General features: G+C 34.8%; 1 protein-coding gene and 1 long non-coding RNA gene across 5 annotated transcripts in view; both read right to left on the reverse strand.

Moving 5' to 3' along the window:
• Positions 1-357: 357 nt before the first annotated feature.
• Positions 358-23,844, reverse strand: part of LOC144958649 (uncharacterized) — a 27,024-nt gene continuing 3,537 nt past the window's right edge. For 3 of the 4 annotated variants that reach the window (XM_078890761.1, XM_078890763.1, XM_078890762.1), the window contains exon 2: positions 358-1,669. In XM_078890761.1, coding sequence (XP_078746887.1) covers positions 528-1,619 — 1,092 coding nt within the window. In that variant the 5' untranslated portion in view covers positions 1,620-1,669 and the 3' untranslated portion in view covers positions 358-527. The remainder of the gene's footprint in view (positions 1,670-23,844) is intronic. The other variant, XM_078890764.1, reaches the window with a different exon arrangement.
• LOC144959330 (uncharacterized) lies at positions 9,006-12,196 on the reverse strand. Its single transcript, XR_013642600.1, has 2 exons — positions 11,880-12,196; positions 9,006-9,307 (listed from the first exon to the last, which is right to left on the reverse strand). It is a non-coding gene; the product is annotated as an uncharacterized LOC144959330 (long non-coding RNA).

A 23,844-nucleotide genomic window follows, 5' to 3' on the forward strand; every position in this document is an offset into this window, starting at 1 on the left:
TACCAATAAGGTCGCAGGTTCAAACCCCACCACCGCCGCGAAAAAATTTTTTATTCTCTATTGTCTTCTGGCACTTTTCTACTCACTTCATATCTTGTTGTAACCTGCATATTTACATAGTCTATTGGTCTCTATCTGGACACAGGGCTGCATTTATATTTCTCCAGCGCAACCTGATCTGATAATACTTGACTATGTTTGGGTAATTGATTTCAGGAGTGCTTGATACGCTTTCCATTAAATACATCAATACATTGTCTTGTCGGAGGGAATCCAATTTTGAGGTCTAAAATTATTGAGGAACCTGTTAAAATAATATCACCATGCAAGTTGAAGTATAACACGCTTCTTCAAGACTGATTGTTTGATTACAGAAGTCGGTTTCTCTTTTTAATTTGTTTCTAACTTCTCAATGCATGTTGAACATAGCAAAAATAGACATACGTGATCGTTAAAAAAGTTATAGTCATTTTCTTTTATTTGTTTGCTCAAATAAGCTGACACCTATACGAAAACAATGCACTCATTTATACCTTGATTCTAAACAGTTTGTCAAATTCACACCTATATTTTGTACTCAGTCGGTAATAAACAGTTATATTTATAGTAGCGTTGATGCCTTCCAAAAGAAAGCTGAATTGGTACAGAAAGAAAAACAGGTTGCTGTAACGTCCATCGGGGCTTAGTTCAATTTCAACATCCTCGCCTAAGACGAAAACTAATTCTGGCATTGAACAAACAAGGAAAATGATAGATATTGCACGGATCATTTTAACCAGACGTTTTTCCCGTTCATCGATACCACGATCAATCCTTGTATCCTCTGACGTCTTTGCTTTACCTTTTATCGTTTTATTTTGTTTATCTGACGTTGATGCCGACTTCCTCCATTTACCAGAAGCAACTACACGTAACGCTGTGATCTCGGTGAAACAGAATACCAAGATCACTCTAAGACTTGTGGACAATGTGGAGTTGAAATGCTTGGTGACAGAAAACACAGAATTGGCATTTGAACTTCTATATATGGACAGAATGGTTTTATTGGTGGATGAATTAGGCAACCATCTTAAATGCTCCACAATTAACATTGGAACTTGTTCAGTGAGGGCAATAAATATTGGTATCATCATAACAAGTATTGCACTTCTTTTAGCTGTGAACATTTGTCCTACTTTAAATGGAAAAACAACACACATGCATCTTTCAAATGTGATATAAACAGTGAGCCAGCCCGATATTTGTTCGAACGTAAGGTGGGGACGAACTGCAGTGACAACCAAAACACTTACGATGTCAAATGGCAAATCTAAGTTTGGCATGTACATAAAGAGAAAACAAACAGATGTCCATAGCAAGAAAACAAGGCCCAGTAAATCGGAAATTGACAATGATAGGAGGCTGGCAGTGCTGCTGTCCTTAAGCACACCTTGTCGGATGAAGACGATAATGTTGAGGATGTTGGCGATGATACCTAAAATGCTGATAATGCCACACAGTCCAATATATAATACGATTTGACTATAGTACAGTAAAGTGTCACTGATTATCCTGCTATCAGCAATTGTTGGTTGCCTGGTGGTATTCATTATGTCCTTATGAAATAGGTTTTCATCCATTTTGACTAATAATGGGCTAATTCTGCTACCTTTTCATATTGTAGAAAAAGCTGACAAAGAATGGAAGATATATTTGTTTTATTTAATTCAACTATACTAAAGATGTAATAGGAAACGGTTTATGTAAAATGCAATCGATTTAACATGTTTTTGAGTAGCACTGCTGTACAATTTGTACTAGAACAAAGGAGCAACCCGGAATACAATGAGGTTTTAATTGAATTTGATGTCAGAGTGGGAACTAAACCACAAGCTAAAGAAAGAATGCTTAGTCACCAGATAGTTTGTACATATGTGATAATTTCACGGATTCAAAAGCTTTCCCAACTCAAAAACAAAAAGAAATCAACTCACTTATAATCTACATAAACGGCAAAACAACTTTCGATTGGGAATATTGTTTAAAAGTAAACAAATTAAATGTTTTTTTTTAAACTAAGAAACACTAGTGCTTTATGGAAACTAAAAAAAACTTGCAAAATACTGTGCGCAAAGAATGACAAAAAAGTAATATCTATAATTCCTGGGCCCGTTCTAATGAACGCGGACTAGCGCTCAGTCCCGGACTATCTCTGACTTTAGTAAATGACTAGAAAAACTCGGATTTAATGTGAGATGACTAAGCTAGTCCCAGACTAAAATCACGTCACCTTCGGACTAAGTTTGGCCAAGATTTAGTCACTTGCTCGAGTCGGACTTGATCGTTTAGTCTCTGACTAGTAACTAAGAAATGGCGTCAACAAAGATGGCGGCCAATGTTAGACGACTCGGTTCGGGAGATAAAAATACATAGAAAAAGAATTATAACGACAAAAGTAATCTGTTGATATTTGTCAATGCTAATGGAAACGGTTTAAAGGTCATAGATCGTCGAAAGCACACATTTTTGTCCGGGAAACTAATAAATCTGATGAAGTTGAGTGACTCAGTGAGTCTGAGTCTGAGATTTAAGCTTCGCTTGGTTCGTCGAAGTTTAAGTTTAGATTTAGATATTTAGAGAATAACAAACAAACAACTAGCTTATTTTTTAATATGAAAATTATGTTGTTTAGCTAAAACACCCCCTACCCCCTTTTATTTTCTTTATTTTTGTGCCAAGTAAAGCAATGCGAAGTTACTCTCGATCACATGACGTGATTCGTATGACTATGACACTGTCATTGACAGTACTGTCAAAACAACTGTCAACACATGAAAATTGCGGCAGCTGTGCTGTTTCAAATTCGTCAGAGACTACTGATTCAACGGAAGAGGGTGTTTCGGGCCAGACTCAATCCTATCGATTCGTTTAATGACGATGAAGTATACGAACATTTCCGTTTTCATCGTGAACACATTTATATAATTTGTGATCTTGTAAAAGATGACCTTGATCGTCTTCTCTGGAGGAAAGGTTAGTATTTGTATTCATTTTAATTCTAATCTCCTACTATCTAGACTAATCTTTAAAGAGAAGTTTTCTTAAATTCTCATGCATCCAACCCAAAATCGGTGCCAAGACTTCTTCTCCTTCATCTTCACACCTCCTCGTTCTTCTTCATCAACATCATCATATTCATCTTCTTCTCCCACTTCTTCCTCCTCCTCTTCTTCTTCTCAACTGAACTAGTCAAACTAAGTGTTAGTGTTGGTAGATCTGTCTAATCATCACACACAAACCACTATGACTGTTACTGGTATGACATGGAATGGAAATTTTTTCACCGCTCTCTAGCACTATTGAATTTTGTATTCCCTTAACCAATTTTCGAGCTCTTGTTGGATATTATTTTCACTGTACTTGTAAAATTTTGAAAGGGAACATTTTTCATTAGCAAAACCAGTTTAGAATTGAAGAAAAAAAAATGATTGTACAGTTGGACTGACAAATTGCTGAGGAGGATCGTGCTCGGCCCATAGTTGAGTCCCTGGAAAAGACTCTTTTCTCACATTCTCTCATCGCACTCAGGTGTAAAATGAGTACCTGGCCGTTAACAGTGTTGTCTTTGTCCGAAAAATTGTAATATCGCCTGACAGGCGTCATGTCCCGTCCTACATGTTAAATGTTGCTGTTGTAAAGCGCTTTGTACACATTAAGTGGATATTGCGCTATATAGAGCTCAATTTAATTTAATATGAATCAATTAAAAATCCTCTCTTGCGGTTATACAAAAGCTGTTAAAAATCGTAATATGTTGTTTCAAAACTTGTGTCGTGGTTTTAAAATTTCACTTCAAATACACATTACAAAGATGTTGTCGACGGTCAATTTTTAAATAAAATATTTCACTGGATAGACTTTAAAAAGTGAAAGTAATACATTCGAGTACAGTTTCCTTGAACTTGAACTCATTAGAATATCCCAAATTTTTTCATTATTATTTTTAGTTGTCATTCCATTCCTTACTTGAACTAATTTCACCTAGCCAATGTAAAAAAGGATTTGATTAATTCAATGTTTTATTTTAATGCACCCTGTTATTTCGACCACCGAAGATTTACTGTTACATTGACAGTTACGTTTGTGTACAATATGATACACATGCATACACACAGGCACTCACACACTCCATTGTCATTTCGCATAATTGACACCTCTCTTACTTATTCTTATCACTTCGCCATTCATTCTAATTTCAATGCCACATGCCATGATTTGCTACTAGTTGGCTACGTCATTACATGAATGATGTGATACAGGAACCGTCTCCCAATAAAGTAAATAATAATTATAAATTTCCCTTTAATAGTCCTCATGCGGAAATTTGTCTTAGGGTTTATTCAATGGGAATACTGGAATAACTCCAGTGTCAACCGCAGCACAGCGCTGCAAATTGAGCTAGGGAGAGGTAGCTTGTTGATGGCCACATGCCATGGTATAAATTCGAATTAGGTATCTGTTGGGTACGAAGCAAAGACCATACTGGTGAGGCACAAGCGTCAAGTACAAAGACATTTTAAAAAAATAATTAAAATTTAGCCTTCTTTAGCGCAATATCCACTAAATGTGCTCAAAGCGCTTTACAAGGGGACCATGGTCAACAGCAACATTTAACATGTAGGACGAGACATGCGCCTGTTAGGCGATATTACAATTTTTCGGACAAAGGCACCGCTGCTAACGGCCAGGTACTCATTTTACACATGAGTACAGTGAGAGAATGTGAGTAAAGAGCCTTTTCCAAGGACTCAACTATGTGCCGAGCGCGAGGTTCGAACCCAGGACCTTCCGATCCAAAAGCGAGTGTCATACCAATAGACCACATCCGCACAAAGACATCATGCTGAAAGTAATCGCATCAAATAGTTCTTCCTTCACTCCTTCAGAGCTGCAAGGCTGGTGTAGCGGGGGCAATTGCTTGCTACCCCTTGGATAGGACACAGGTTTATTGTAAGGAACTTACCACCAGATCTAACAAATACAGATTCCCCATCATTCCTGGGTGGTCAGTGGGGTCAAATAAGAATCTCTACTTTGCCCTTAGCATGTAAAGCAAATACCCTAATAATTGAGCTAGAGGGACCAACTTCACATCAAAGACCCGTTTAAATATCTTTAAATATTTGAAATGAAAAAAAAAAAAAATTAATGAATAGCAGTCCTTCAGAGGCATGAAGCCCAAGGAGCCAGGGTTTATCCCGGTTTCTGTGGCATGAAACGGACAATAACAATTGCTTGCTACCCTTTGAATAGGAAGGTAGTCTATTACACAGTACTTTCATGAGATCTGACAGACTTAGCTACCCAATCACAACCCCTCCGACTATCACTATCTCCTCCCTCCCCTTTCTACCTCTTACATTACATCAGAAAAAGGGGCGTTGGAACAATGCAATGGTTTATTCCTCTGTTCCCCTATGCTCTGCCTCCATCCATTCTAATCCCAATACTCTCAGCAACTACCACTACTAAATGCTCTTCAAAACCTAGTAATAGTAAAGCACCGTCCCAATGATAATAAAAGACACCATCAGGCTTCACATAAAAGCTCATTACCCAATAAGTTTTCATCATGCACAGTTACTCAATCTGTCAGTTGTCACACGTCATTCGCTTTATTAGGCATAGTTCTATCAACATATTGATCAGTCAGTCACTTGCCTCCCACTAGCCTTTTGTTGAGTCGTCATGGTATGTTACACAAAGTACATGGTTGTTAAAACGTCACCCAATAACTACTACTCCCCCACCCTCATCCCATCTTCATTTCCTGACGCCTGGGTTATTCCATTCTTCCCTTGGAATAACCCTGAGACAAATTTCTCCTATGGGATGAATAAAGGGAATTTTATTATTTTATATGAGGAAATTGTGCGCGAGCTGTACTGTACGTTAGTTGACTACACTTCCTGATTTAGATTTTATTGCAGGTTTTATTATATGCATAATTTTCCTTCTCCCATTTTTAGGTCGTCTCTGAGGCAATTTTATAAGTTACAAACGTGGTTCCTAAGTGGCCTGGTTCAGTGCATGATGCAAATTTGGGCTATTCTTTGCATTTGAGAATCCACATCGCAGGGCTTTGGATGATGTGATCCTTGGAGACAGTCGTTATATGTTAAGAAATTGGCTAATGACCCCAATACCAAAACCCCCATAATAGAGGAGAAGAGGCATTTAACACCGCCCATCATATCACAAAATGCACAATTGAAAGGTAAGTTTTACCAGTCATATAATCCCACCCTCCAGGAAACAATAACATTTTGAAAATGTTTGAAATTTAATATTTCAGGTTTATTTTTATATCCACTTTAACAATACAATTTGCAAATGATCAATGAAAATAAAAGAAAATTAACCCAAAAAATAGTTGTAATCATACTGTCACTGTCATGCTATTATAAACATTAATTTTTTTTTTGAAGAACTCAGATTAACCATTATAGTTTTTTCCCTTCTAATTCTAATTAAATGACTGAGCAAAAAAAAAAGAGAGAGAGAGAGAGAGAGAGAGAGAGAGAGAGAGAGAGAGAGAGAGAGAGAGAGAGAGAGAGAGAGGGGGGGAGAGAGAGGGAGAGAGAGGGAGGTTCATTTAATTTTAATTGGTTTTAAGTGTACATGTACAAGCAATTATTGTCATTTCAACAGAGTAATTGGAGTGGTTAAAAGAAGATGGAATTGTCTCCATGACGAGCTCAGAATGACGCCTGACAGAGCCTGAAAGGTTATTTATGTGTGTTTTAGGCTCCACAACTTTGCTGTTGATGCTGGCCTACCCATGGAAGAAAACAACCGTAATGATGATGATGACAGCAATCATAACTTTTCTCCTATTGGGACTCAGGAAGGAGCATCTGAACAGAACGTCTTGCTGCTGGCAAGGCAGCCAGGCTGACTTTGATTAATAGAGCTTTTAGAAATATCGTTGAACCTCTCTAATCAGGAAATAAATATAATCATTAATGTAGTACAACACTCTACAAGTATACCGTGTGCAGTATTCTTGTTGTGCTGAGCTACATAAATGTCACAGTTTTAATTATTGTTCAAGCATATGGAAACACATTTCTATATCATATAACTACAAGTCGCCTATCAGGCATCTAGTACTCTTTGACTATCCCATTTTACTCCTTTTTACTGGCGCTGATGTATTGCAAGTGCTGTAAAACCCTTAAAAACAAAAACAAACCTGTTTTGCAGGAAGTATTAAAGTGCATTCACTGTATTTTTTTCTGGAATGGGTCTGATATGAATTGGAAAACTGAACAAGAATTCTCATGCCTGAGTCGGTTATCAAACAGAAAACAAAGGGGCATTAAAATTTTCTTTTTTTTAAAGTCATCAAAATCCTGAGTTGAGCAATCAAATTTTAGCTGCCCTATTGTCATAAGACAATTACAAAGTGTAAGACCTTTTGTATAAATCATTATACCAGCCGCTTAGCCAAAGCCCAGGATAGTCCCAAGTCACATTTGTGATAAGGGTCTTAAATCGCCATGCCACTGTACAAGTTTGTAACAATAGGCCAAAATAACAATCTGTATTTATTCCAGAGGACTTGTTCTACCAATAACATAAGGAACAATGGAGTGATTGTAGAAAAAATAGGCCTTAAACACTGCACGCATGCGATTTTAAGTAAATTTTAACAAAAACATATCAGCTCTATCAAAAGTACAGATTGAGATAAATACAGGACTAAAACCACTCTAAATAACAATTTAAAAATCTCAAGAACCATTTTAAAAAAAAATGGTTTAAGGCAATTCATAAGACAGGTTTTAACTGCGATTTTCTAAGATACTATGAGGCCAATTTTTTCTACACTACGGACAAATGTATTGAAACATTTCTCCATGGATTGCTTTATGTGATTGAATTAATATTCAGATTCAAGACATTAGAAACCAATTGGGTCATGGATGATGACGTCATTTGTGAACGCTCCCAGACTCCCAGGTGTGATTTTCATAGGTACATGGATTAATTTCCTATATCTGTCATCTGCATTTTTTGCGGCTGCAAATTTGGGCAAATTTCCCAAAATTGGCAAATCGTGGCAAATTTTGGGATAATTGGCAAATCGCGTGGCAAATTTTGGGGAAAAAAAGGAAGCGAAAACAAAATAACGAAGAAAAAATGTGCGAAACTTGAGAAATGTTGCAGCTTTGCCTGGGCCCAAACCAAGGTAAGCTACTCTCTACGGATAATGATCTCATGCTCGCAGTGTATCTGCATACACTGCAATTTCCAATTTTTGTGATATTCCTCAGCATGAGTTCACGAGGTATATTGAGAAACTGGGGCCCGGTGCTGTGAGAGAGTCTGATACTGGAATTATAGATCTGACCCTATTTTGGAAGTCTGTGGCAGATTATGTTCTAGTTCTCTAGTTCAGTATGCCTTCTCAACATGCTCGTCAGCTGATGCTGAGCGAAGTTTTTCTCTTTACAATCTTGTCTTGTCTTTCAGAAGGCGTAGACTCACAGAAAACAACATCAAAGGACTAGTTTTCCTTTACTACAATAAGTAGTAAAAGAAAACTAGGCCTTTGATGAGTCTGACTGAAAGTTTACGTCTATGTGTGTGTGTGTGTGTGTGTGTGTGTGTGTGTGTGATTGTCTGAAAGTTTGGGCGCATAATTCGCTTTACATTGTGTAAAATAATAAATGTAGCCTCCTTAAATGTCATAAATTGTCTTTTATATATATTATATTTTTTCTGTATCGCGTGTTAATTTTTACTGAAACGCTTAGTTCTCCTCGGCAAATATTTTGGCAAATTTTGGGGTTTTTTTGGGCAAGTTTTGGTAAATTTTAGGTCCCAATTTGGTAAAAAATGCAGATGACAGCTATAATATCAAAACATATAAAAAATAATTTAATTATAAGTAGTGTCATAATTAATATGCCTCATCTTAAATTTCATGTATTCAATTTTTATGGTATTTAGCTCAACAATGGAGTTGTTTTGTTTTTTTTTATAATGGAATTGTTTTTCAAAATTTCTGACTGCAGCCATTGATCCACTAATGGATTGTCAGTGATCTGTCATCTCCTCTTGGGGCCAGCTTGCCGTAATCTTTGGCTGATGCCATCTGAGGCATTCCACTCCTCTGGTGTATGGGGAAGAGTTTCTGTTGTCTTCTCTTGAAAGTGATTTGACAAATCATCTACTACAACTACTGACTCCACAGCAGAGCAATCAACAAAACTGATTTCATTAATCTCATTCATATCCATCTGTCTGGCTAGTGTTGAAGCTGTGGAGGAAAAATTATCTTTAGAACATCTTTTTCACTGCATTGAAACAAAACATGTTTATATCTGTGAATTATGAAACTGGCCACATTATGAAATCAAGTGGTGCTGAAATCAAAAACGTCATTTCATTTTGAAACTTCTCTGATACCACATTGTCTTCAGGCCAAAGCCAGAATTTGGAATGATAAAAACTTTTGAAGAATGTTATCTCCTTAAGCAACATGAAATGCTGGCCATTTAATTAAGATGATTTTAGAACTACATCCCACTTTTTAAACAAATCCTTATAAACTGTTCGTCAGTGCTTAAAAGTGTTAATATAAATATATTTGAGATTACGATGGACTCAGCAACAGTATGCATTTTTGTTTTATTTCCTTGTAAATCATCTTTTTGTTTGAGTATTTTTCTCTAAGGGGGAACCAGTATTTTTTTTAAAACACATATAATATGTGATAAGGAAGCATTTGAGTGTGTTCCTCTTAGTGGGGACCTGTGCTTGTGCCTGGACGACGCTTTTAGGTGACTTTAAACTAAGTCCACCGATGGCATGCTCTTGGAATCTACATCTATTCCATATAAGAACCATTCCCTTTTTGTTTTACTTATTAGTGCTTTGAATTGTTAATCTATAATTGCTTGACTATCCATTTGCATCCTTTTTACTGGTGCTGAAATGACCTAAATATGTCGCAAGCAATTAAAAACAGAAGAGGATTTATAATTCTAGAACATTTTGCTATCCCATTTTCTTCCCTTTTATTGGCACTGATATGACCTTAACGTGTTGCAAGCGCCGAAAAACCATTAAAAACAAACAAATAAAAATGTTGATTAAACAAAATCACACAACCACACTTATGTTATACTTCATGGTCCCACTGTAACTTCAATGTCCCCCATTTTGACCAACTTGTTAGCCGTGATAGTCCTTTTAGTACTGTTGTCAAGTTAAATACACTGTTAGTGGCTATGTGGTCTTGTGGTATGACACTCGCTCGGCGCATAGTTGAGTCCTTGGAAAAGACTCTTTACTCATATTCTCTCAAAGTACTCAGGTGTAAAATGAGTACCTACCTGGCCGTTAACAGTGTTGTCTCTGTCCGAAAAATTGTAATATCGCCTAACAGACGTCATGTCCCGTTCTAAATGTTAATGTTGCTGTTGGTCAGGGACCCCTTGTAAAGCGCTTTGAGCACGTTTAGTGTTTATTGCTATATATAAAAGCTCATTAAAAATTTTTTTTCTTTAGTCTTTCGGGTGAAATTCTATCAATAATTTAATGACTTGGTAGCAAAAGAATTACTTATGGTGTAATCTCCAAGATTACAGTCAGATATGTCAATAATATTTCTGGCTGGACTGGGATTCGGAACCAAACTCTCAGTGCCCATTACTGTAAAGAGAATTGCTGATAAATTTGAATTAAATGAAGTATAGAATTCACAAGTTGCTTTTCAAGTCCAGATTACCCATTACAAACCTAATGAAGAGGAACACAGTGGTGTTTTTTTTAAAAGGTGAATGGTTATGAAATTATAATGATTTTAATTTTATTTATATCAATTTTTATATGATACGATGTCAATTGATTTTTAATGTAAAATTTGCATCATATAATTACGGGTCTCTGGCTCTTTTTTTTTCACCATGAAATGCATCCAAATGTAATCTTATATTCTGATCTTGAGACCCATGAATCCCAGAAATAACAAATCTGCTGGGAATTGAACCCATGACACTTTGATTCATATGCAAGCATGATAACTCGCTGTGCCATTAGCTTGCCTTAATGAAACAAAATAAATCTTTACAGGACCCAATTTCAAAGTGGAATTTCAATACAATGTTGCGTGATGCCACTTTGACGATTTGTGATAAAAAATACATGGCAATCCCTTATGACACCAAAGCTCTTGCTCCATCACTTATTTCAAATTTGAAATATTCATATAATTTGTCAGGTACTTCAGGATTGATGGTGTAAAGTAAATTTCAAGATTTTAACTACCATTGAATTATTAAATGTGAATAATCTTGTTTTGATACTCGACTTCAGTCTTCATTTATTGTTTTAATGTTTTTAAAATTGATAAAAAAATCAAGAGGAAATGTGTCCCACAGGCAGTTGTTAGATATGCAATAGAGGTGATATACTTTTGAGACTTAACTACCAAAAGAGGATAGTTATATTAGAGAAAAATATTGTTCAATGAATCTGTGCATAGGCAATTGTAAGGATGAGTCAATATTAGACGACCACAAAAGATGCATGCAAACATAGTACAAATTACTTGTTTAAAATATTGTAAGGTACTATCTTTATTCATGTCAGGCAGCCCCAGAGACCAGCGATCACATCGTCCTCCACTGTCCAGTCACTAAACTTGAAGGTGGCTACGAAACCGTCCTTAGGGCGGAGGAAGACTTTAGAAGCTGGGTTGACGAAATAAATTTGTAGGTGTAGCCATATGCTACTACTACTACTTTATTCATGGAATTCCTAGATGACAGCCTTTTACATTTGTATACAGAACAATGTATGGAACTATTATAATTGCAGAAATTTACCTTAAATACCATCAACAATGGTACAACACTCGCCAATAATGACGAGTACCGGTACTTGTTCAGTAAAGATTGAAGAGGGTCCTGGTTTCCCCCTCCGGTCTGCTTTACAGAATCAACATGACTTTGGACTATTCTTTTCGTGTCCTTGAATTTGTTTTTAGCTCCATCACCGAACGGTTTTTGAGAATTCCACATTGATTATCATTCTGATCTGTTTCCAGACAATGAAAAAGGAGAAAAAAATATGTAAATCAACGATTATGTAATGAGATTGTTGAGGACATTCATTTTGCACTGGAATCAGTTCTATTGATTGCTTTTTGTCGCCATAAAATCTTTATTTATTATTTTCGTTGTTGCAAACTTTGCTTGTATAATTAGTCTGTATCCTTTAATTATTTGCATAAAAAATGTCATGCTTTTGAGTGTAGATTATTATCAGTCATACCTCTTAAATTGGCATTTTATCATTAAATATTTGTAGGGTCCGACTGGAGAGGGTGAAGATTTATTTCTTGCTTATCAAATGTACAAGGATAGGTCGCCCTAAATATGTATGCTTTTCTATACCTCAAATTCTAACAGCTCTAACTGCAGATTGCTTACACGAAACTCTCCACTGTTTGAGAAACTCAATTATTTGACATCTTTTGTTAGTTTGATGTAAATACATATGAGGTATTATCAGTTAACCTTGCTTAAAAACCGAAAATAGATACCAAACCCCCTCACCCCAAATATGTATGCTCATGCCCCAAACCCGTAAACGGCTTGCCCTAAACCAGAACAGTATTAAATTAGTCTCCTAATTGTTCAAAATTTCATAATTTTTTAATATGATAATGTTGTGGTAGAATTTCATTTACTATTAGTTTTTTAAAATATTTTCTAAAAGACAAAAAAAAAATAATTGAGCATATATAAAGAGCATTATCCTAGCATTTACGTTTGTTGCGGTTATAACTTTTGACGCGTCAGCGATTATCTGTTATTTTTTGCACTGAAAAAAAAGAAGAATAAATAAAGACACCGCTTGGGAATTTAAAAAAAAAGAAAAACAAACAACCTTTTACTTTTAGAAAGAAGTTTATTTTCACTTCCACTTCATTTCGAATTCTTCTGGTTGTTGACTTGTTCTAAATATTCAAGTGAGTTGAAAACTTTTGTCATTTTTTGTGGCAACTGACACAGATGCTAGATTGTATACTTCTAAACATGCTTAAAGCTCTGTAAGGGGCTCCAAGCCAATAGCAACACAGCAATATCACAACTTTTCCCCGACAGAGTCATTACTTTTAATGGCCAATTACTCAATAAGGAGCCTTTTTCAATGACTCGACTTTGAACCACTCAGGGAGAGACTTGAATCTTGGGCCTACTGGTCCAAACGCAAGTGTCATACTACAAGACAACAATGCCCCACTTAGTAGAGGCAAAGAGGAAGGGTGGAATTTATTGCCTAACCTCCGCACTACAGTACATCTATTTATATTGTTTATTGATAAATTATGGGTGCCATGTCGGCTATTATGATGCTTTAAAATTTTCATTGAACATGCCAACCTGCTTTTTTTTCATTAATTTTCTTTTTTTTTTAGAAACCCGAGACCGGGTTGCCAAGTAGTAAAAGGGTGGATCAGTGGATCAGAGAGCAGAGCAGGGAGATAGGAAGTAGATAAACACAATCCAAAGTAGTCTAGAGGTATACAAATACAAAGCAACATTGTGAGTGGCAGGGACCTACAGTAGGCACTTGCAAGAATTTTTCAAAATAGTGGCTATGGGTATTAATTTAGCGTAGAAAAATAAAGGGGAGTGAAACATTAACTAGAGTGAAAAAATTATTGCTCTATCTCAACTGGTTAAAAAGTTATGACCGTTTATGTGGTGAAAAATCTATATATAGCATAATTAATAATAGGAAAAAATGTGACGAAAGCACAGCATCTCAATGGATAATCGAGTATAATTCAGAAACAACTTCAGATACAACTTTGAAATTTTTACATGTAGTAAATCAACATCTCTGTAATATATTGCAAACATAAAATGAATTATTTATTGAGAAAGAAAAGTATAGTTTAGAGCGGAGACAGCTGAAATCAAGGAAAATAGATCACAACATACAAATGAATGACGTATTGGAATTTTGGAAAAGTCAATAATAAAATATTTATCCACGTGAAGATAGACCAAATACGCCACTGAATTGGCGCCATTTAGTTGTTCACTTTGAACTTTTCAAAATGAAAATAGACCTCATAAAAGCAACGATATGGACTGACAAATGTTTGAGGTGGTGTATTAGCCTACAGATTCCCAGTGTCAGTGACCGTGCTGTAGCCTATTTTTATTTCATTTCACGATAGACCAAATACACCACTGAATTGGCGTTATTTAGTTGTTCACTTTGAACTTTTCAAAATGAAAATAGACCTCATAAAAGTAAAGATATGGACTGACAAATGTTTGAGGTGGTGTATTAGTATTAGTCTACAGTCCTACAGATGCCCAGTGTCAGTGACCGTGCTATAGCCTATTTTTAATTCATTTCATTAGTGACAAAGAAAAAATATATGTACTTCTCTTTTTTTCGCACTGTCACGGAGTGCTGCAATCTCGACATAATTGTATTTTCCAGGAGGGCTGCAGTTTCAGGGTTTGAAAAGTTTTAGTTGTTCTCTAGTTGTGCTCCATTTTCGTCAATGAATTTCAAAAGGAAATAGAATCTAAACAAAACGAAAGCGGACGTGGCGCTGATTAAATCTTTTGCGTCAGAAGAACCCAAACAGCAGCACAAAACAACCGATAGAGTCAAGGGCGAGGTCAGGACTAGGCCAGGACTTGTCACGCCCATTTCTAGGCTAAAGTCCAGCTAGTCCGAGACTAAATAATGCTCATTGAATCCGATTTTTTTAGACACTTACTAAGCTTGGGCTAAAGACTAGCTAGTCATTTACTAGACTAGTAAATTACTAAAGTTAGTCTGCTTTCATTAGAACGGGCCCTGGCGTGTTATGAAGCATCTCGTTACTAATCAAAAGAAACATTGATTCTTATTTATCAGCTTCGCGTATATTTTATGTTGTATTTGCTCCATTTTATTATAGAAAGAGAATTTTTTGTAAGATATCCATTCACTTCAAGAAAAGTTACCTCACATGTCAATATTATATAGATAGTTCGAAGTTGATGCCACTCAGGTCTTTGTTATTGTTTTTTGCCATTCGCGTTTATGAGTAATTCTCACTAAACTGTATTAATCAGACTATAAACGTTTATGGTTGCACATAGTTTTGTGTCATGGCCCGTTGTACTTCCGGATGACAGTGTTGTGAGCTTCTTAGCCAAGCGCATTCTATCGATATCTCTCTCTACGAAGGTTGACGACTAAAAAACGGGTTTGGGCTGTTGCATCATTGACAAACAGTCCCGACTGTTGGATAAGGCGGTGGGATGATTGACGAACTGAGATTTTTCATCGTTCTAGTTGAAACTTCCGAGGTTGCGGGTTGTGTAAACGCCTGCCTGAGCATTACGGCCAATTGTCGAGAAAATATTTTGGAAGCTTAGTGTTAACTTAGACGGTTAAATCAGCAACACATCTTGTCTCTGAGAAACTCAAACCGCAATAAACGTTTTAACAATTAATTAAACGGATGGTATTAAATTTATTCCTGAAATGGTTTAACACAGCAACCTGTACGAGTTTCGAATCCACTATCTATCGGTTGCGATTCCTCGGATACGCTAGCCTGCCTTAGGACAGAGAGTGATTTTTAAGATGTTGCAAATCATAGTGTTTTGCACTTGTTTTTGTTTCTGTTTTCTTTTTTCTTGTCTTGTTTGTTGGGTTCTCTTTATTTAGTTTTTTTTTTTTTTTTTTTTTTTTGGGGGGGGGGGCGTATTACAAAATACTTTTTCCCTCTTATTTCTATCTTGTTTAATAAAGAAATATTGTGAGATGTTGATTATTCTATTCTAGGTAGAATGATTTTCAAAAGAACAATCTGCTACGTTAATCATAATTATAGATAGTACAAAAATTGTGACAGATTTTTGCAAATAGCTGTAGAATTAGAATTCTCCCATCAGTTTTATTCAGACATTTTGTTCCATTTATTTTTATTTTTAGAAAATGTTCAGTTTGATGAAACCATTGAAATCAATTTTGGTTGTTATAACAAATGTAATTCAGTGTTAATTTATATATTATAATAAAATAGTGTCACGTTTTTGTTTTGTTTTGTTTTGTTTTTGATGCCAATGGGAGTGGAAGGTGGGGTGGTAAATAGCTCTGGTAAATGTTTATCAATTTTATCCAAATAGTTCAATTTACTAATGCTCTATCACGTTGACATCATTGCAAATATCGACGATTGAACCTTGTAAATAACAATAATCTATATATCAAAATAATTACGAATTGTCGTGCATATTATCCCTTATGTCATTCATAGCGAGTTTGTTCCCCGTCAATATACATTAGTCACACTGTTGTGTCTACATACGGAATGAAATGAGGCAAAGAGCCAAGGGTATTAGGATTATAAACAAGTTGACGTCACTCCATTTTATCAAATGGCTGTTGATTGTCTTAGAAACAAGTAACTAATGCTTTGGCAAAAGTAATCACAACCACATGACCAAAATAATGAGTGTTAGGGAGTGGTAGGGATGAGTACTACACAATCAATTCATTTTTCTTCCTGTTGACTCTACCTCGTTTCCTCTATGTTACATGTTTGTGTTGAGAACATTGGCTATAAAGCATAAATGATCGCCAACTAACTTCGCATTGTTTGTGTGCGTTGAATCCGTGATCTCAAGAAGCCGGTGAGAGAATAATAATAATAATAATAATAATATAATAATAATAATAATAATAATAATAATAATAATACTAATAATAATAATAACAATAATAATAATAATAATAATAATAATAATAATAATAGTAATAATAATAAATATAATAATAATAATAATAATAATAATAATAATAATAATAATATAATAATAATAATAATAATAATAATAATAATAATAATAATAATAATAATAATAGATCTTTATTGTCCATAAATATGTCAATTTGTCATTTGGTTACACTTGTTAAATGATAACTATAACATTGAACAGATATTTCACTCCTACTTATTTTCTCTCTCTCATTCACTCTCTCTCTCTCTCTCTCTCTCTCTCTCTCTCTCTCTCTCTCTCTCTCTCTCTCGTCCTCTCTTTCTTTCACACGTGCGACCTACACAACATAAACATTTTCATTTCGTTTTTAATTTGTTACAATTGTGGTAATTCGACACCAAAAATTATCATCATTATCAATTGGTCAGTTAATCTAACGTTAAATAAATTAATCAGGTAATCAGTCAACGAATTAATCCTTGGTTTTTCTGTACCATATTTAATATTCAAACTTTATATTGCTGATGTGTGTTTTAAAATCATCTTCTTTAACTAATCCACCTTTCCACGTCGTTTCTGAGATTCCAAGGTTGTTAATTTGGAACTTTTTCATTTCTTGAATAACGTTTTCAAATTTTCATAAGTGATATAATGTATGTATATTCCACGTGGCCAATGTGATTATTTCATTTCGCACCAGTTTGAAACGTTCAACTGTTCGGGACAGCTGATATTCTGGGAAAGTTTGTTAGTGACGGTTGTTTTTCGTTGCCATCCGTAATTGTTATTAGTATAATTTAAATTATTGCATTTTAATTTGACTGAATTGTTTTTGATGTTTTCTTTGGCTTCTCTTTGTTTTTGCTTTTATTTCCTTTAAATTTTATTTCCCCTTTTTGTTATCTTTCCTTAATATAATTATATTTGGGATGTATCGATTGTGCTTTGTCATTTTAAAAGGCTATTCCCACATGATAATTTTAAGTAACAATTTACTTATAAATGACATTGTGTGCTCTTGTTAGTGACCATGGATGTCAGAACCTACATGATATGAACATTGATTATTGTGATGTCGATATAATAATGTCATTTTCTTCGCATTTTATTATTGAAGCAACCTAAACCTCATAATCTAAGGATAACTGTGAAGTTGTTTTTACCCAATATCACTCTGAGAATATTGGTGTCATGGTATATATATATTTATATATATATATATATATATATATATATATATATATATATATATATGTATATAAATTAACTTGACAGTGTCATACCCAATACCACATAGCCGCACATAGCGGATTAGGTGTATTTATTGAGTGCTCTTTGCCACCATCTGCAATGATTTGTTTGTGTATTATTGAGTGTTTATTTTGGTGCGATGTTTAAGAAGTTATCATATTACTATTAGGATCATGTCGGAATCTAAAACAACACATCTTTAATTCGTAAACTAAAAAAAAAACTCATTGTTGAAATATCGATCGATGCATATGACCCTGATCTTGTCTAAAACTCTCAAACCTGAGACTCTTGAAGACACCCTTAAGTTTCGTCAGATTAGGATCATTTTTATCGATTTATAATTGAAGGACGGTATACAAGTTTAACAAATTAATTATGTTTTCCGTTTGAGCAAGTTTCATTCAACGGGTTTGTATTATAATACATTTCAAGTTAATATCAAGTGTTTCCATAATATTCTCTTCATATTATAACAGAGAAAATAAATCATTTTACTCAAGAAAACAATTCAATGAATCTCAAATTGCCTCACGTCATTGCTTTCTAGCTGTAGATAGTATCATGATTTAAAAAAAAAACGCTGGGCGTTGTGTGCTCTAGGTCTAGCTATCTTCTCTCATTATGCGGAAACATTGTCTTCTCGAGTGAATAATGAAAAACTCGATCTGATGCAAAAATCATACATGCTTTCTCTTATCCTCATTTTTATTATTACTCCTTGCCATAAACTTTATGCGCATAAATTGTCAAAACATTAGAAAATATCTCACCTCACATTATCTTAACCAACAATAAAACAAAAAGACACGATGTAGCTTGTTTGTTGTGATGTAAATTCCCAGATTAAAAAGAGATACATGTGAATATTGTAGATATGAAATTTCACAACTTTCACCAGGTTCTCATTTTTTTCTGAAAAAAGATACTCTCGCTAAATCCAAGTATCAGTGTTAGTCATCTGGAACAGCAACAAAAGACGTCTAACATGACCGAAGAGCTAGACATCAGCTTGTCGCTGGTTCGGGTAAGTAAGTGCTGGAATTATATCAAATCGTCCAAATGAAAAACTCAAAATTGGAAAAATAAACATTTTTGTATGCGTGATAATGTTACTCCTAGACTCATAACATTATTACTCGGGGAAGTTTTAGCTGCTAAATATTGAATTTATATCCCACAATTTGTGATTTACGTTGAGAATACATGAAAAGAATGTCACAATTAACTAAAAAGAATGAAAGTTCTATTTTCGTCTTCTCCTTCAATCACAACGGAACATCTGGAAAAAACGCCTTCTTACTACAACTTATATCAGACAGATTATTGTAAGCATGACATCATTACACATTACTATTTAGGGTTAGGGGTGGAGTACTACTATTTTTTTTTTAATTTCTGTATTATCATAAGCCTTTTTGATCTATTTCACGTCCGGCATTTTTTCCATGGATTAGTTGGGCCCCAGTTATGATTCGGGTAGATCTACCATGTATTTCCCGGTCTTTATCGGCTAGCTTCAGAATGGCACAGAATCCACTACTAACAGTGAAAAAAAAAGCCGCAGATTTGTTTTTGCAAGGATTATTCATTTCTTTGACCCATCTAATTACAAATATGTTATTTAAGCCGTAGCTGAAATACAGATTCAGTGTTGTGCGAAAATGGCATAAATATTAATGAATAGTTTTATATCGAAAATATTTTGGGTTGCTAGTACAAACTATATAATATATTATTATAAGAGGTCATCCAGCTATTCTTCTGGTGCCTGACCCCCGATTTTAGGATCCTTTTCTTTTTGGACTTTAATATAGAGAAACGGATGGGGTTTTATTTTAATGTATATCTCATTTATTTTCAAAATAATGCCCCTAAACAGTAAGACACAGTGAGATCTATTCACAAAAATTAAATTTAGATTTCAAATTAAATTAAATAAGCAGTTCGGATATTTGTCAATGTGGTGTACAGTAGCTGGTTTAACAATAAAATAAAGAATTAACGACATTATTCTAATTTGTCGTTTTATATTCAATATAAACCAAGCGTCGGTTCATGATTCGTGGATCACATTTGATGCCATAAATATACGATATTGAGCTCGTAACTTTGCCCTTGGAAAGGACCAAAGTGTTGCTATTTGGTCTTGTGGTTTGACACGATCTGTTCGCCTGCCAATCGAAAAGTGCTGTGTTCGAGTCCTGCTCTCAGAGGTGCGTGGTTAAGTGCTTGGAAAAGGCTCTTTAATCAACTTTTCTCACCATGCCCTGGTGTAGTATGAGTACATGTGTACATTATCACCATTATCTCCTTCGAAAATATTTAAAAAATATAATTTCGCCAAACAGGCCTCACGTCTTCTCGTCCCACATGTTTAGTGTTGCGTTATTGCAAAATGCTTTGAGTACGTTTAATGGGTATTGCTCTAAGAGCTCAATTTGTTTACTTTTGTTTCTATTTTTTTGCAACCATATTTGACTCACCATCACCAAAAGAGTGATGACATTTGCGACTGTAAGCGTAATTCAATTTCGCCTTAAACTTATCAAGCGAATAATATAAAACATGAGATCAAATTGGCATTTCGAAAACTTTCATTCTTTAACCCCTCCTTACCAGCCATTTTCAAAATTTTCCCCCAAACTTCACACCCACCCAACACAACATTTCTTACTCAAACATAAAAGCAACAAGTACATTCAATACATAATATATTTCGCCAATATGTTCTTTATTACAAAATGTCAAGATTGTATAGTTATAGCAAAAAGAAATCTGGATGAAAAAGTGACGGTTGCAACGCAACAAATGTGACGATTTTCCAATAGGTGGTAAGGAGAGGGTTAACTAATATAAATAATGTATAAGAACCTATTTTGTAATAGAATTACTTCATTTACCAAATATTGAAGGTTTGATTTTAAGTGAATAGTAGAGCTTTAAAGTTACAATCTTCCCCATTGGATATACCACTAAAGAACAAGTTATCTATGATATAAATGCGTTTTATGTGTTTGTGCTAAGTTGTGATGTGAAAAATTGCATTTTTGTGATAATTTTAGATTTTCATTGATAAAACTGGAACAGATCTATTCACGGCGCGCAAAGTTATATAAAAGAGTTTTCTTTTAGGGTTTCGATGATTTGCAAGAATGTACAAATGAAGTTAATCTACAAAAGAGACTATTGATATGATTGACCGATACAATTTTTCTTTTCGCACCGCGTCATTTTTTTTTTCGTTATTGGCAGATGATAACATCATTTTTTACAAAGATAATAAAATATCCATAATCTATTCTACATGCTACGACCTCTTCCGAATCTTCCCCCTGCTTAGCTTTCCACCAATCGCACGACTTAGAAATACATTGGATTTTACATCAGTATTGAATACTTTCCCTGTCGCACAACCATTATTGCGGCCACTCGCCCACAATTTGCCGAGAACCCTCTAGTAATATAGTGTATGTCCCGTCCATTGACACGTTAATGTCCCTCTCATCCTCCCTTCGTCGCGCCTTTCTGACATTTTAAACTCAATTTCACCCGCCTTTTGACAAATTTCAAACTGAGACTTCATGACAGCCTCATGAATCGTATATTTTATTTTCTTAAAACTAGACTTCTGAACAGGGGGAGGTAGATTCATCATAACACAAAATCCTTGAAGTCCCCTATACCCACCACCCACGTATCGCATCGTGATTGCTGCTCTATGATTCACGGAATGAACAGTAACGCTACCCGAGTCATTTATATTGATAAGAGGATCATATGAAAATGTAACTAAAGCTTAGATTAGAAGGAACAATTGGTAACCCAATCAAAACCAAACACACTTCCTAACCCACGCCGCTCAGTTTCTTTCAGTTCAACTGTACAACCCATTACACACGAGTCTGGAAGAAATTTGTTCATTTAAAAAGCTTATATCAACATCTCTAAACCCACTCTCACTTTAATGTTCATCTACAACTTGATTTAACATGTCATCATTACAATCTGATTTTGATAGCTCATCCATCACATCATACACATTATACAATTTTACTTCACTTCGAGAATTGGGTGTGGCAGGCTGATTTCCTAAACACAATTAATTGACTACATAACTCTCATTAGCACATTCCAAAACAGCTCCCTCACTCCGATCAACTACAGTACCATCACAACGAACATAAACAACACCTTTTTTCTCATTAGATCTATGTATAAATCGATTACCAATAAATTCATGTTTCCTTGGTCTGACATTACAGTGAGAACGATTTACACTCAAATCGCCTTCAGGACTTTTCTTGGAATTCATTATGAAATGAATTTTGATCAGAAAATGGCTTCAAAACTCTGTATTCTTGAAGAACGCTATTTAAAAAAGAGGCCTTGAATTTTCCTCTCTGTATACAAAAGAAAGAAATAGAACTGACACAAAAGATGACCGGTGATTGTATTTTTATAAGAGAGAACAATCAATCTTAACCTCAAAACGAAAGTCAAAATTTTACAATTTGTTGTTACTGACCCCAAGATTAGGTGTGAGCAATTTTGAATATCTATAACAACAACAAAAACTACTGGGATGGATTTTAAAAACTTAAAAAAGTGTCAGAAAATTCAATAAACTCTCCATAAAAAAGCACTATTATCGTGAAATCAGTTTGTCATTAGCCCTTTTCCACTTTTTTTTCTTGTGAACCTGGTCCCTTAAACCATGGGGTGACATATTTGGGCGACCAGCATAAATTTAGACAATATATAAGATTCCATCACCCTGATACAGGAGTGTAATTTTTACAGAAAGTATTATCGGTATCAATCCGTCGAAAGACTGGTCTTATCCTCCCAATGAGATTAACCATATTTTTCACATCTCAATTTTGTTTCCTATTGAATGACAAAATTTGGTAAGAATCATTTGACGTACTCAAAAGTTATCTACTTTTGAACACATTTGGCAGTGTAATTTGTTAATGATTCCGTATGGCTTGCAACCAGATTATTATATTCTGAGGAGGATAAAATTAAATAACTTGACAATGTTTGGACATTTTCAAATAATATTTCTCTCAGATATTGGATATTTTCTATGGTGGCTAAGTTACCCCGGGATGGGGATTAATAGAAACCAAAGCACAACCTAACAATGAGTTTAATTTTGTTAGTTCAGATTTTTAAAAAGAAGCATTTTTGGGCTTATATTCAAATGCCCAATTTTCATCATTCAAACTATTATTTTACGCTCCAAGACTTCATCAAACAAAATCTGTCAAAAATTAAATTACGGTGTAACGTGTACAAGTCTGTTTAATAATGAAAAGCAAAATTATTAATAGCAACATTTAAGGGACTTCTGAAATATAAAGAAACAGTCATTGAAAGTAATCAAAAGCATTACTAGTCCTATTTACTGTGTCTGCTGATGGAGTCCACTAATCCGCAATGGACATAATATGAGTCTGGAGTCCCATATTTTTTCACCACAACCAGCCATGCCATCATCATCATCGCCGCTGTGTACATGTAAATTATACAACAGTGCCCCTTGCAATACTGCCTTAGAAAAATCCTCTCTAATAAAATACCAATATTCGCTGTTTTTTTTCAAGAATGGAATGTGAAATACACCTTTCATCAACAACTCAACGCCCCAAACAAAAGACACCAACATGTCGTCAAAAACATAGAAATGAATATATTGATTTAGCACAACGGATCTATCGCGACATTGTTATGTTTATTCATAGCATTAGAAGAGATCAATTTACTGCTTTTACAAAGCATTATA

Source organism: Berghia stephanieae, chromosome 13 (assembly GCF_034508935.2).
Source record: "Berghia stephanieae isolate SIO BIC M18660-M18661 chromosome 13, UCSD_Bste_1.3, whole genome shotgun sequence".
Lineage (NCBI taxonomy): Eukaryota > Metazoa > Mollusca > Gastropoda > Nudibranchia > Aeolidiidae > Berghia > Berghia stephanieae.